Source organism: Bufo bufo, chromosome 1 (assembly GCF_905171765.1).
Source record: "Bufo bufo chromosome 1, aBufBuf1.1, whole genome shotgun sequence".
Taxonomy (NCBI): domain Eukaryota; kingdom Metazoa; phylum Chordata; class Amphibia; order Anura; family Bufonidae; genus Bufo; species Bufo bufo.
Window position 1 is genome coordinate 471564255 of NC_053389.1, and position 15303 is coordinate 471579557.

The 15303-nt window shown below is 39.5% G+C and overlaps 1 protein-coding gene across 1 annotated transcript in view; it reads right to left on the reverse strand.

Annotated features, from left to right (window-relative positions):
* C1H3orf20 (chromosome 1 C3orf20 homolog) overlaps positions 1-14874 on the reverse strand; it is a 29420-nt gene extending 14546 nt beyond the window's left edge. Inside the window, exons 1-9 of the mRNA XM_040408968.1 lie at positions 14737-14874; positions 14450-14570; positions 13648-13779; positions 13444-13554; positions 10000-10153; positions 8532-8778; positions 3271-3354; positions 2602-2926; positions 138-254 (exon numbers count right to left, since the gene is read on the reverse strand). Of these exons, the coding sequence (XP_040264902.1) occupies positions 138-254; positions 2602-2926; positions 3271-3354; positions 8532-8778; positions 10000-10153; positions 13444-13554; positions 13648-13779; positions 14450-14570; positions 14737-14789 (1344 nt within the window). The 5' untranslated portion in view covers positions 14790-14874. The remainder of the gene's footprint in view (positions 1-137; positions 255-2601; positions 2927-3270; positions 3355-8531; positions 8779-9999; positions 10154-13443; positions 13555-13647; positions 13780-14449; positions 14571-14736) is intronic.
* Positions 14875-15303: the final 429 nt, after the last annotated feature.

Sequence of the window (15303 nt, forward strand, 5' to 3'; positions counted from 1 at the left end):
GTCTGAACTACATGTGCCTGTATACACATACATCTCAGGGGCTGAACCGTAATACAGTAGGGAACATCTTTAACACAAGTTTTGAAAGTAAACATGAGTTTATAGACCACACCAATAAATACTGTACATGTCCTTACCAGGATTATTCCTGGAGCAACACTGTGTCGCTCAACCAGTAAAGGTTGTTTATGACCTGTGATAATATTGCATGTGTTGATGTCGTACTTTAATAGACGGAAGGAGTCCATCCGACTCTGTAACACATAAGCATGAAAATTATATCATAGCAGGAGAAATCTAATCTGTAATCTCTATGCAATCATGCTCTTTGTTCAAACTTTAAAGGCAATGTTCACCTTTAGGGGCAATTTTTTTATTATTGCATTGTACTCATTTTGAGCTAAAAATAATTTTTTCAATTTATTAAAAATATGACACCCTTTTTTTGGTACATGCTGACATGCTCTAGTAGCAGCCTGTGGATTTTCTGTCTTTTCTGTAAGGCCAGGAGCTGACGGGTAATGATGAGCGGCATAGGCAATATTCGTTTTCTCAATATTTCGGGAATTTTTCGCATAATATTCGCAGTCATTATTTTCGCGATTGCGCAAATCGGCACTAATAATGCACATTTTTTTGCGTAAAACATGCAACTTCACATTTTATCAGGTCTGAGTAGATATTACTGATTGGTGCACTAAGTATTGTTGTGACATCACAGCACTATGTCTGTAGCATGTATGTATGGACAGCAGAGAAACTGTAATTCCTATCACACTACCTAACCCCCTGCACTGGAACCTATCAGCTACACTTTATCACTATCTAACCTACACTGACTATCTCCCACTATCTGTATTATATATATATATATATATATATATATATATATATATATATATATATATATATAAGCTAACTAACTAACTAACTATCTAATTAAACAGTAAAGCACAGAGCACAGCAATGACACTGCTCTCTCTCTCAGAACTCCATAAATCTGTAGAAAATGACTTCTGGGGAGGTTCTTATATAGTAAGGGGTAGGACATTTTCCTATTGGTTGTTAGGGATGTTGCTAAGCTCAGACAAAGACATTGCAGCCCTCTCATTGGCCCACAAGCAAGAAGCAGTAGTACTGATGGAAAAAAAAAATCTAGAACATTTGCGATTACGAATATATAGCACTATATTCTAGATTTTCGCGAATTCTCGAAGTGCCTAAATTCAACTTATAAATTCGATTAGAGTATTCGCGATCAACATTACTGACGGGCTCCTTATCTCTGCTCTCTGACATTATAAACACTCATTATAGCTCAGTTCTTATCTTACTGATAAGAATGTGGCTTAAATAAGTGTTTATCATCTCTCAGTAGTTTGAAAAACAGTTAACCCTTTGTGACAGAGCAGCTCAATATTTTTAATAAAGACCAATTGAAAAAATTATTTTTAGCCAAAAATGAATAAAATGCAATCATAATTTTTTTTTTTGCCTCCAATAAGTGTACATAGCCTTTAATCTGTTATAAATCAAGTTTAAGAAGTTTTTTCTTCTTGCCAAACTAAGATATTGAGTGGGCATGTGTAATCTAAACAATTCCATGCCACACTATGTATTCAGGTTTAGGGTAGGCCCACATGGCACGGTCGTGTGGCGCATGTGGTCTATATTCTTATTGGCTGCACAGTATTGTAGGTGCCACGTGACCATTAAGAATAGAGACCCACTGAACAGTGCTGTCTCAATAGTTTAATTAGATCTCGCTGTGGCCCTCTCGGCTGCGTCACTAGCGTCACCTGACCGCGACATGTGGTTGTACCCTTAGGATTCTGCCAAACCTTAAGGTTTTTTTATGCAGTTTTTATAGCCAAAATCAGGAGTGGATCATAAAAGGTGAGAAATTATTAAGTACAGATAGAATAAAAAACTGCATTATAAAACCTGAATGTGTGGCAGCACCTAAATTATCAGTTACATTTTTGGTGAAAAAATGAGTGATAACAGATCTGCAGATGTACGGTCATATATTGTAAACTATATCCATTGGACACTATTTTCATAGCATTAGTTACTATTAATTTAAAACATGAACTAATACATTGCAATTTTTTAAAAGGAAAAAAGGTTTTGATGTACAATATATATAAATCTATAGAAACTAAGAATTATATAGCAACCTTCCTGAATGTTGCGGTGCCAGAGTGGGACACAGACACATTTAGAGGAGCCTTGTGCAGACAACTTGTACAATGAGTCCTAGGGCAACTTCTTTATTTCTCAATGCCAGCATCATATATTTTTTTCTGGCCTTGTCTACAGGGCCCATGGACAGCTACATATAGTGTATGATGGCCACTGGGAGGCAGAGTTGCAACTGTATGCAAACACACATATGTCTATTCAGAATAGGAATCAAATTAAATCTGGTCTAATTTGCTACTGCATTTTTTTAGTCCTGCCCAAGAGGTATTCTTAAAAAAAGGGTGCTTTGGAGGAATCTCAAGGTCAGAATTCACATGAAGACATAGTGCAATGCAGTTCACCTGGAGTTGTAATGAAATAAGTGTTATTATAAGCTTTTCTCTTTGTGTTACCTACCTGCATACATGGCATACTTCTATATCGGTTCTTCTTTTCGTACAGCTGGTCTAGAACATCCTTTTTGTCACTTTTCTGAGAGCCCAGGGATGACACAACACACACGACAATGACCTGCTCTAAGGATGACGTCTTGTTTATCAGCTGGTCAAACTCCAGGTCTGTGACATGGGGAATCTGGTGACTACTACACCTACATACACGGCTCTCTTCCCCTAGCAACATTTTCTGTAAGACGACGGGGCAGGTATTATGTGATGTGTGCCAAAGCATCTCTGGGTCTTGTTCTAAGGAAATCAGGGCACCTGAATGGCTTGCTTGGGTTCTATAGGAATTATAGAAGAAAAGTTCAGTTGACGTGTGAACCTAAAAGTAAAATAAATGCTACCATACAGCATTATACAGTTTCAAATTATGACATATAAAAAAAATCTAACATTATAGTCAACAAGGCCAATAAATGTTAACATTCAGCAATAAAGCTGAACATGTATTACACATGAAAGTATGCAGACCTTTACTGGCTATAAGATAACGAACAGTGATCTGTGGGATCATTAATACCACAATCCCAAAAATGCATTCACATGGAAATGCAGTAAAAAAAAAATCTATTCATTTCACCAAATAATGCATACTACTACATGGAAGTGTGAAATAGTAACTTACCCTGATTTATTAACACTTAAATTTTTACTTAAATTTGGATCAGCCGCGGTTTGTTCCCTCTTCATGCTTGAGAAAGATGAAGGTCTAAAACATAAAAAAAAAACGAAAAAAAAAAAAATGAAGGCAGTTCTCAGAAATGGTTATCATTTTGTCTATTTTGTGGTAGTAGGTCCAATATCTAAACTGAAGGCTGCCATATGCTTATTTTATTGCCAAAGAGAGAGGGGAATAGGTTGCTGTCAGACACTAAGATGCTGCTTATTAAGGCACAGTTGGGTTAGTGTAAATGTCTTCAGAAAATGACCTATTGTTTAAATCACACATTAATGTTAAACATAGTTTGTTTAGTGTTTTTGGCTTTTTTTCCCCAGTTTTTCCATGTCAGTATCTATATCTCACTAGGTCTAATAATAGGTAATGATTTCCTGTTCTGTATAGGTAACTTTTCAGTAGCAATTATCATCACCACAGGCAGAATTACAATGACAAGTAACACCTCTGTTTAGACAATACAGGATCCACCATTCACAATCGGTTATACCACAGCTTATCTACTCCCTGCTGACCTTTGCATAGGTCACAGAGTATGCCTAGAAAACTGGCCATTGTGTCCATGGCCCATGTAGCTGCTATCAAAACACAGGAAAGCTTAACATATTTTAGGCCTAGTGGCCAGTGTAAAAATTTATGATTTATATATATATATTTTTTAATTATAGAGACATGGAAAAAACAAAAAAGCAAAAAAAATAAAACCACCAAAAATTCGAAAATAATATGTTTAACATAAAGACGTTGATTTAAAGGGGTTTTACTATCACAGACAATGTGGGCATATTGCTAGGATATGCCTCTATTGTCTTATAGGTGCGGGTCCCGCACCTATATCGGGAGCGGAGCCCTCCAAAGTGGTGGCGGGAGAACTCTGGTCCGGCCACCACCAAGCGCGCTCCCCATGGAAGTGAATGGGAGCACACTGCGCATGACCGGCCACCGCTCCCGTCCCCTTCTATGGGCCCGACAGAAATAACCAAGCCAGGCTATTTTTGGTGGCCCCATAAAAAAAGAATGGAGGGCGGCTGCGCATGCGCAGTGCACCATCTAACACTTTCTGGGCTCCATTCTTGATATAGGTGCGGGACCCACACCTATAAGACAATAGGGGCATATTCTAGCTATATGCCCACATTGTCTGTGTTGAGGCAACCTCTTTAAGCAATAGGTGACACATTCCCTGGCATTGCAGGAGAATTGCACACTTAGGGCTCATGCACACAAACCTATTTTCTTTCTGTTTCCGTTCCGTTTTTTTGTGGACCATATGTGGAACCATTCATTAAAAAAAAAAAACTGAAGTTACTTTGTGTGCATTCTGTTTCCATATGTCTGTTCCGCAAGAGAATAGAACATGTCCTATTATTGTCCGCATTGCAGACAAGGATAGGACTGTTCTATTAGGGACCAGCTGTTCCATTCCGCAAAATACGGAATGCACACTGACGTTATCCGTATTTCTTTGCGGATCTATGTTTTGCGGACTACAAAATACATACGGTCGTGTGCATGAGCCCTTAGGTCTAATTCACATGTCAGTGTTCGGTCAGTGATTTCCATCAGTGATTTTGAGCCAAAACCAGGTGTGGCTCTAAACATAGAACAGGAGCAGATCTTTCTCCATGTCTGTGGAGGCTCCAATCCTGGTTTTGGCTCACAATCACTGATGGAAATCACTGACCAAACACTGAAGTGTTAATGAGGCTTAATTATGAGATTCCCTAAAAGAGCACAACTGAATGATGGAGGTCCCAAAGGGATGCCCTGTGATCAACTTAACGTCAGGGAATCCAATAACAAAAACAAAATCGATCAAAGAATGCAAACCCTTAAAAGGAATCAAGTTAAATATTTAATTTAGTGTTCTTAATGTATGTAGAAAATGATATATAATTACATTTTCAATATACAGTTGTCTTTTCTGTGCTTTTGTGGCTTAAAACTACATTCAATATAAAATGCCACAGGCACTCCCGAGCAGCACATCGGATTGGCTGGAAGATCCATCCAATCAGCATGGAGATTTCACTGGTAAAACATCTGTATTACTGAACTGTATGCGCTGATTGTCTGTCTTGTAGCACCATCTACAGTACTGCATGTCCAGTACCACTCTGCCCCGACAAATTTATCTTTATTTACACCAATTTTCTGGCACAAATGAAGCCAGAAATCTACAGCAGCTCTGAGCGCACAGTAGCGCCTTGTCATAAATTAGGCACATCCTCCCGCAAAGGTGACTTTTGAGGTAGTTTATATTGGATTTTTAAGTGTGTCCATTTTTAGAATCCATCCTTTTTTTTACCTTCAGCATTTGTTTAGAGTTGTTGTTATGTTTGCTTCCAGAATTTGCTGGAATTTCATTGAATCCATTTTTCCCTCTACCGTAAAATGTTCCCTGTGCCATTGGCTGCAACACAACCTCAAAGCATGATTGATCTACCCCCATGCTTAATGGTTGGAGAGGTGTTCTTTTCATTAAATTCTGTGCTCTTTTTTATCCAGTTCTTAACATCAGCTTGAGGGATTAGCCAGTGTTGTCAGTTGCATATCATTGTGGTGCACCTTTCGCAGTGATTTATGTATTTTTATATTCGCATCCACACATTATCCCATATTGTATAGGATGCCATTGTGGTGCATGTTGTCCGCTGCCGACATCCTCCATTGTATGCATTTTTGCTGAGGATTGCCGTTAGCAGCGGATCACATGCGGAGGAATTGCTCCCCCTTTTGAGCATTTCCTGCCATTTAGGCCACTTTATTTCAGTTATTTTTCTTGATATGTTTAGAATGGGCCATTGCGTACTGCTGGTAGCATTCTGCTGCACCTGGTAGCCTGTGTCACATGGCCTGTTATAGGTGGGGCTTGCAGCCTTATCATCTCTCCCACTGCCTGAGTAATCTCACTATGGATGTATGTGGGAGCTTGGCTGTAAGTTGTATCTTAGCACCTCTCAGACCGTGTTCACACTCCGTAGGTAGCTTAGTGTTAGGAACCCATGCCAAGCTGAGATACCTTGACGGTGGTGCAAAAGGGCTCCAATGTGTTCCTGACTGGAATACATTGGCTAAAGTCTCAGTTCTTAACATCAGCTTGAGGGATTAGCCAGTGTTGTCAGTTGCATATCATTGTGGTGCACCTTTCGCAGTGATTTATGTATTTTTATATTTGCATCCACACATTATCCCATCTTGTGTAGGATGCCATTGTGGTGCATGTGGTCCGCTGCCGACATCCTCCATTTTGCTGGGTATTGCCGTTAGCAGCGGATCACATGCGGAGGAATTGCTCCCCCGGTTATAAACACGCCACAGTGTTTGGGGTTTTTGAGCATTCTGTTGCACCTGGTAGCCTGTGTCACATGGCCTGTTATAGGGGGGGCTTGCAGCCTTATCATCTCTCCCACTGCCTGAGTAATCTCACTATGGAGGTATGTGGGAACCTGGCTGTAAGTTGTATCTTAGCACCTCTCAGGCTGTGTTAACACTCCGTAGGTAGCTTAGTGGTAGGAACCCATGCCACGCTGAGATACCTTGACGGTGGTGCAAAAGGGCTCCGATGTGTTCCTGACTAGAATACATTGGCTAAAGTCTCAGTTCTTAACATCAGCTTGAGGGATTGGCCAGTGTTATCAGTTGCATATCATTGTGGTGTACCTTTCACAGGGATTTATCTCTTTTTTATCCAGACATACCTTTGCTCATTGTGGCCAAAGAGTTCTATTTTTATCTCATAGGTCAACAGGACTTGTTTCCAAAATGCATCAGATTTGTTTAGATATTCTTTTGCAGACTTCTGAGGCTGAATGTTGTAGTGAGGACACAGGAGAGGTTTTCTTCTGATGACTCTTCCATGAAGGCTATATTTGTGCAGATATCGCTGAACAGTAGAGCAATGTACCACACCTCCAGAGTCTGCTAAATCTTCCTGAAGGTCTTTTGCAGTGAAGAGGGGTTCTGATTTGCCTTACTAGCAATCCTATGACCAGCTGTCTCTGAAAATTTTCTTACTCTTCCAGACCTTTTCTTCACCTCCACTGTTCCAGTTAACTGCTGTTTCTAAATTGTATTTGAAACTGAGGAAATGGCAACCTGAAACTACCTCAAAAGGTGCAAGATGAAGGTTTTACCATGGTCCTCAGAGTGACCTGATCTGAAAATCTGTGGACAGACCTCAGGCAGAAGCCCCCAGCTCCTGCACAGCCGGTCTTTCCTATGCTAATCGAAGACAAGTGGTCCTTACTTATTGCAATAAGGAAGGCGAAGAATAGTGACAACGACCCCTAGAAGGCAAGTATTTTATACCTTGCCACTTGTTCTTTAGGCATTATGTAGAATGCCTAGGAAATGTGCCAAATATTAAGCGTTTCATACTTTGCCTGAATACTTTAGGCATTCTATACAATGCCTGATTTCATATGTTGCCTTTAACATATACACTATTACTACATGCAGTATCTCATCATGTCTGACATTGCCTGTGTACAAGCAGATCTCTGTGTGCTTTATTTAGTTTTTTTTACACTAAATTTTATTAACACATGGCAACATCACCTAGAGAAAGTCATTTTATGAATCACCTAGAACAGGGATGGGCAAACTGCGGCTCTCGAGCTGTTGTAAAACTACAACTCCCAGTATGCCCTGTCTGCCTACAGCTATCAGCCTACAGCAGGGCATGATGGGATTTGTAGTTTTACAACAGCTGGAGAGCCGCAGTTTGCCCATCACTCACCTAGAAGCAGCCACACAGTGATTAGTTACTGTAATATCAACAATAAAAATCAGATCACTATTCTATTTACTTATCACAGGCATGTGTCCTGTGTGCCGCCACAGGTACGTCATGTAATACTGCTGCTTACTGAATGTCAGGGTGTAAAGAGTGTCACATGACTGATGCCATGTTTCGGTTAGGCCATGAATGCATCACATACGACTGATAAATGGACTTTACCATTCTTCTGCATATAGGGTCACCTTCCTGATATAAGAAAGGTATGCCTGCAGAATTTTAAATACATATATATTAGAAAAGTATTTCCTATTATATAAGCAATAAAAAAATAAATTAAATCCCCTAAATGCCTCTGACAAAAAAAAAGCATACCCTTTGTTCTAAATGTGGACAGCCCCTTCAATGGGGAAGACACAAGCTCTTTTAACCCTTTCAGTATGTCATCATGTTTAAAAGTTTTCCATACCTAGGTGAAGCAGAGCTCAGTGATGAATCCCATCTCATATTATGATGATGCACAGGGGCTGATAGCAGGCGGCCATATAGCAAGGCACTTTCTTTCTGTAGTGCACTCTCTACATCTGTTTCTGTGGCAGGCTGGGACTTTATAACAGGCACTGTAACTGGGAATATGGCAGCAGACTGGACTTTCCTTTTTCTTGAAATTTTTGGAGGTGCATCAGACATCTTCTGTATATGCGGTGAATCAATACCTGCAAAATCGCATTGTCTCAGCATCAACTTTCCACACATTACTTATATACACTGACCATAGCACACCAATACATAGTAATACACAACAGCAAACCAAATGCAAAAAAAGGCAAATAAAATACCTATTGATGTCATTAAAGGAGTTCCCAAAATGTTTATATTGATGGCCTGTCCTCAGGATAGGTCACCAGTATCCGATTGGTGGGAGTCTGACTCCCGGCACCCCTGCCAATCAGCTGTTTGAAGAGGCTATGACACTCTCCTGAGCACAGCGGATTACTCACAGCGCGAAAAGCACAGTGCCATACATTGTATAGTGGCTGTGCTCGGTATTGCAACTCAGGCCCATTCACTTGAAAGGCACTGAGCTGTGCCTAGGACATGTGACTCAACGAAGCGCCGCAGCCTCTATAAACAACTGACTGGAGGGGATGCCAGGAGTTGGACCCCCACAGATGAGATACTGATTACCTATTCTGAGGATAGGCTATCAATATCAGCATCTCAGACAACCACTTTAATATGCATGCCAAGTAAAATTTCCCACAGCGCCAAAGCTAAAATTAAGCATCATCTCAGTCTCCTTTACTTAGATCTTGATTTTGAAATGTAATGTGGGTCTCCTGGTAATAAAATAATCACTGAATGTCCTGCTGCTTGGACCTAGCAGGCAGTATAGACAGCTGCCTAAGGTACAGCTGCATTCACTGACTGGAGGAGGTGAGATTAAAAAGCCCTTCTTTTCAACTTGATGGACAATAACTCTCACACAGAGATACTGCAGATTATACAGAAAGATACAGCTCTATCCCCGAGGGCCTATGTACATGGGCTAATACAAAGGAAACTAGGAATTACCGCTCGTTCCAGATCATTCCCAAATTGTCCAGATGCAATTTGCATGCTGCCATCATCCCCCTCTATGGGGATGAACAATTGTTATTACGATCATTTGTTCCTATAGAGTTTCGTTGTTTGTTGCCAACCAATACATGTTTACACGGAGCTGCCAAGAAATTGTAATTTTTCTGCCGCAAAATGAACAGATCACCCAAGTGTTTTGCTTGTCTGAACGGTGTTTGGCGGCACCTTTACATGGGTCAGTTAGCAGGAACAAGCGTTTCTAAGAATGTTCATTCTCAATAACTGGCTCTATACGGTAATTTGCCCATGTGAATAGGCGCTATGAGTTCTGAATAAGAATGGGAAAAGGAATTTACCTGAAGCCAAGCGATAATGCTCCATCCAGTCATCTACAATATTTCTGATTTTTCTATGAAGCTTCCTGAGCTCAACAGCTGCATTGAAGTCATTTGAAGGATTAATATGATCCTCTGGAATTACAAGTGTCTTTGCCAACTCTGATAAAATAGTCTTATTTGGAGAATTAATAGATATTTGGTTAGAAATTATTTACAGTTTCTTATTATTATGTAGAAATTACATATATAATGTCATATACCAAGGCACGGAGCCAATATTATGGTGGTCGGCCAAATGCCTGCTCAGCCAACAGCCATTCTGCTTGACTCCCCCATACACATGGACACAGTCAAGTGTGCACATGTTCTCAATAGGGAGAAGAGAATAGAATTAGCATTTTGATATTTTTGTCTGACTAGGATATAATAATACTATATAACTAGGCTACATGTAGACGACCATATGTATATTGTGGGCCACAAACCGCGGATCCACAAAATGAAGATAGCGATCGTGTGCATGCCACATTTTCCTAATAGAACTGCCTATTCTTGTCTGCAAAATGGACAACAATAGGACTTGTTCTGTTTTGCGGAATGGATTCACATAAATGAATGGTTCTGTGTGCGATGACAATGGTCTGAGGCCTTAGATGAACAAAACTATCCTATCATTAAAACATTTAATACATTCAATTTTAGAGAAATACATCTTGGCACATGGGAGAACCATGTGCCATATGGCTACCATAATTACACTAAAAGGATTAAAGTTAAAGAGAAATATAATTATGATTTGTGGGTAAATTACCTCCGGCTAATATTTGAAACAAAGTTCTGTTCATCATAATTTTTATCCTCTATCTGCAAGCTTTTTTACCTTGCCAGCATATAAACTATGCTTTATGAACCCCTAGAGAGCAGCAATTGTGTCAGATCTTTAGAAGATAAAGGTCTAATATGGCATTTTGTAGTCTGCAAAAGGATGTTGGGAGTAAAGGCTGAGTTTATATCATGAAGATGCATTGTTCTATACAACAACAGTTCAATACGTGACAAAGCTGTGATCAATAATGTATCTCACGAGAATAAGGAGTCAGTAATAGTATCTGGTGTGAAGACAAAGTCGCATATATCTGTCATGCAGAAAGTGATATATGGGTGATTACTGATCTTCCATACCCCACACATATTTCAGAAGTCAGGTCTTTATGTTTAGTATAATGGTCCACATTTACTATGTTGAGTGTGGCTCTTTCTTGGCTTTGTTTGCGCCACCTCATTTATTATTCAGATGCACCAAAAAAGAATTTTTCCTATATCCTCATTATTTTCTGGTTTTAAACTGAAATGTGGGCATGCACATGCTTTTATCTACCTTTTAGATACAGTTATGAAGCTGAAATCCACGAATATGGCACATAAAAGTGGCACAGATTAGGACAACTTACAACTGGTTTAAAGTTTTTGGTGGACAGCATTTTGGTCAATTGGAACACATTATTAGGACATGTGGGCACATTTTGGAATAAACCAAGCCAAGGAATAGGTGGTAAACACTAGACTAGACTGTCTAAGGAGGCACCAGATTTATCATCCAGCAGCAGCCTCTATGATACATTTCTGCATTTTCAGACTAGGTTTATTCTGTCTACAAATTAGACAGAATTAGTAAATCTAGACCAAAGTGTTGTAACGGATGTCACTGTTTAGTAATCTAATACCTACCAATATTCTATTTCTGCAGGACTTAATTAAAATATGGGAATAGTTTCTAGTTTTATATCCAAAAGTATAAGTTATAAGTGGCAATATTGTCTAGATGGAAGAACTTTACAAAATCTCATTATTGGCTGGAGACTGGTTTGATTATAGTATCAATTTAACTAAAGACATCTATACATAATGATAATGAGTTATAATTTGAATGTGTAAATGCATAAGTGAATGATTATTGTTACCTTCCATACATGCTATACATTTTTTCTATATTTGCCAATGGGACACATCTTAGTTGGTACCAATCATTTAAAAGCTATGTACACTTTCGGGGGCATTTTTTTATAATTGCATTTTACTCATTTTGAGCTAAAAATCTTTTTTTTAATTGGCCTTTATTAAAAAAAAATATTGACTTGTTCTGTCACAAAGGGTTAACGTTTTTTCTAGCTGTGTGACTGGTACTTTCACTTTGGGCCATCTAATAAACCTTATCTCTAAACTACTGAAAGGTCATAAACACTTACTTAAGGCTACTTTCACACTAGCGTTTTGGCTTTCCGTTTCTGAGATCAGTTCAGGGCTCTCACAAGCGGTCCAGAATGGATCACTTTTGCCCTAATTCGCTCTGAATGGAAAAGGATCCGCTCAGAATGCATCAGTTTGCCTTCGTTCAGTCTCCATTCCGCTCTGTAGGCGGACACCAAAACACTGCCTGCCACGTTTTGCTGTCCGCTTGACGAAACTGAGCCAAACGGATCCGTCAAGTCAATGGGGACGGATCCGTTTTCTCTGACACAATCTGGCACAATAGAAAATGGATCCGTCTCCCATAGACTTTCAATGGAGTTCATGACGGATCCATCTTGGCTATGTTACAGATAATACAATCGGATCTGTTCATGACAGATGCACGCGGTTGTATTATTGTAACGGATCCGTTTTTGCAGATCCATGACGGATCCGCCCAAAACGCGAGTGTGAAAGTAGCCTAAGCCACATTCTAATCAGTAAGATAAGAACTGAGCTGTAATGAGTGTTTATAATGTGAGAGAGCAGAGATAAGGAGCCTGTCAGATTAGCCGACTGACAGAGAGAAAATTCAGATCCCTCTATTAGAGCATCTCAGGTCTGTACAGAAAAAAGGTTCCATATTTTTAATAAAGACCAATTTAAAAATAGATTTTTAGCTAAAATGAATACAACGCAATAATAAAAAATGCCACCAAAGGTCTACATAGCCTTTAAATATGGAAATTATACTGATAAGAATGTGGCTCAAATAAGTGTTTATGACCTCTTAGTAAATTAGAGATTATTAGATGGCACAAAGTGAAAGTAAAAAGTTCCAGTCACTTAGCTAGACAGTTAACCATTTGTGACAGAACAGCTGAATATTTATAATAAAGACCAATGGAAAAAATGATTTATAGCTCAAAATGAGTAGAATGCAATCATAAAAAAAATTGCCTCTAAAGGTGTACATAGCCTTTAAGTACCATAGGCATAAAAATTTAAATTTCTGTCATTTACTTTCTTATTCCGGGCCCCAATAAAATAATCTAAGCCAATGCATGTGAAAGATGTCATGCAAAGAAGTGTCGGAGAAAAGTTGAGATTTTCCACAATTGTCATCCATCAATTCCATGTAGGCTGATGGCTCAAAACAAATGTGCTGACAATTCAAAATATCAGTAGCGTCAATGTCATGAAAACTGCATAAGAAATCATCATTTTGCTTACAGTTTTCTTTGGACTCCTCTTTGTGTCCTTGTCCTTTGCTTTCTTCTTGTTTGCTTTGACCATTTCTCTTGCAGTTTTTGAAGAAAAATTCTCATTTGTCATAAGCTGGCCCTATAACATGATATAATACATGATATGTAATATCTAAACCACTGAGCCCAGAATGATTATAAAGAGTCTCCTCCTGTATTCATATAAGCTTACCAAATCTTCAGTCTGTGGAGGAGGAACATCCAGGACTGGTGAGAGAGATAAACGCACAGTCTCATGCTGCCATCTGAAGATCAAGCTAATAGCATACTGGCCGGCAATCCTAACATAGACATGTTCATTAACCTAGGTAAGAAAGGGTACTCACATAAGGTGTGTAAGTAAGATAATTCCTACAGGGAGAAGATGCTTGGGGGGTGTCACTCATCCCCCTGAAAAAAAAAGATCTACCAACAGAACTCTTATGTATAAATATGATGCAAAAATGGTGAAGTGGAATTAAAGGGGTTCTCCAAGACTTTAATACTAATGACCCATCCTCAGGACAGGTCATCAGTATCTGATCGATGGGGGTCCTAGGTGTTCATCAGCTGTTTGAGCAGACCTGTGAGTGAGCGCCGCTTGCTTCTCACAGTTTACCAAGCTCAGTGTCGTACACTGTATAGCAGTTGTGCTTGGGATCGCTGCTCAGCCCCATTCACTTCTATGGGGCTGAGCTGCCCTTAGGCCACATGACAGATCAACGTGTCATCACTGGCCTAGGAAAGCAGAGAGAAGGCCACAAGGCTACTGTGACCGCCGCTGCCTTCTTAAACAGCTGATCGACGGAGGTCCTGGGTTTTGGACCCCCACCGATCAGATACTGATGACCTATCCTGAGGATAGGTCATGATGATTTAAAATCTTGGAAAACTACTTTAATCTAAGTTCAACATTTGTATTCAAAGCTTCCCTTATAAACGATGCATTTTATGAACTCGTCATGAATTACAGTATCAACCAATGGGCACATTACCTGCACTGTAAAGGGATCAGACAGTTTGCCTTTTTTGGGCCAGTCCCATTCCTTTATTGTTTCTCCCTCTTTATTCTTCACTACTCCTCCAACTTGGTTGTATTGCAATAGGAAAACATTGCTATGAAATATTAAAACTGATAAGTGATGACATAATAAGTTACTAGCAAACTGACGTGGTCATTTTAACTGTATATGTTACAGTAGCTCAAAAAGATAGGTAGACCAGAAGATAAAATTACCAGCCAAAGAAACCGTGGAGAATAAACACCATCTAATATACTAACCTCTCTGGAGAATGAATGCTGCCATGTCCAAATGGAGTGAATGTGCCCAGCATGTTCTGCTCCGGAGAAAATATATTTGTATAAAAACCTCCAGATGACAAGCAAGAGTAGCTCTGACACACCGCCAGATGTCCAGAAGGATAGATGGATTGTGCGTTAAGGAAAGATGTCCTATAATTTCTTATCTCTTATATATAAAAATGAATTCCTGTTGTCTGTATGTTTTTAATCACGCCAAAAAACGCCAAGCCAAGGTTTTAGACCAGTTTTTATCTCTCTGGGACCAACCATTTTCGAGATATTCACAAAAAATAATAATGCAAAAGCAAATAGGGTAACATCACATGACCTGCATTAACCAATAGAACTTGCAGGTCCTTGATTCTTAGCCTTAGGCCTCATGCACACGACCGTTTTTCAGGTCTGCATCCGAGCCGTAGTTTTTGCGGCTTAGATGCGGACCCATTCACTTCAATGGGGCCGCTAAGGATGCGGACAGCACTACGTGTGCTGTCCGCATCCGTTGCTCCGTTACGTAGCCCTGCAAAAAATATATATACACTGCGT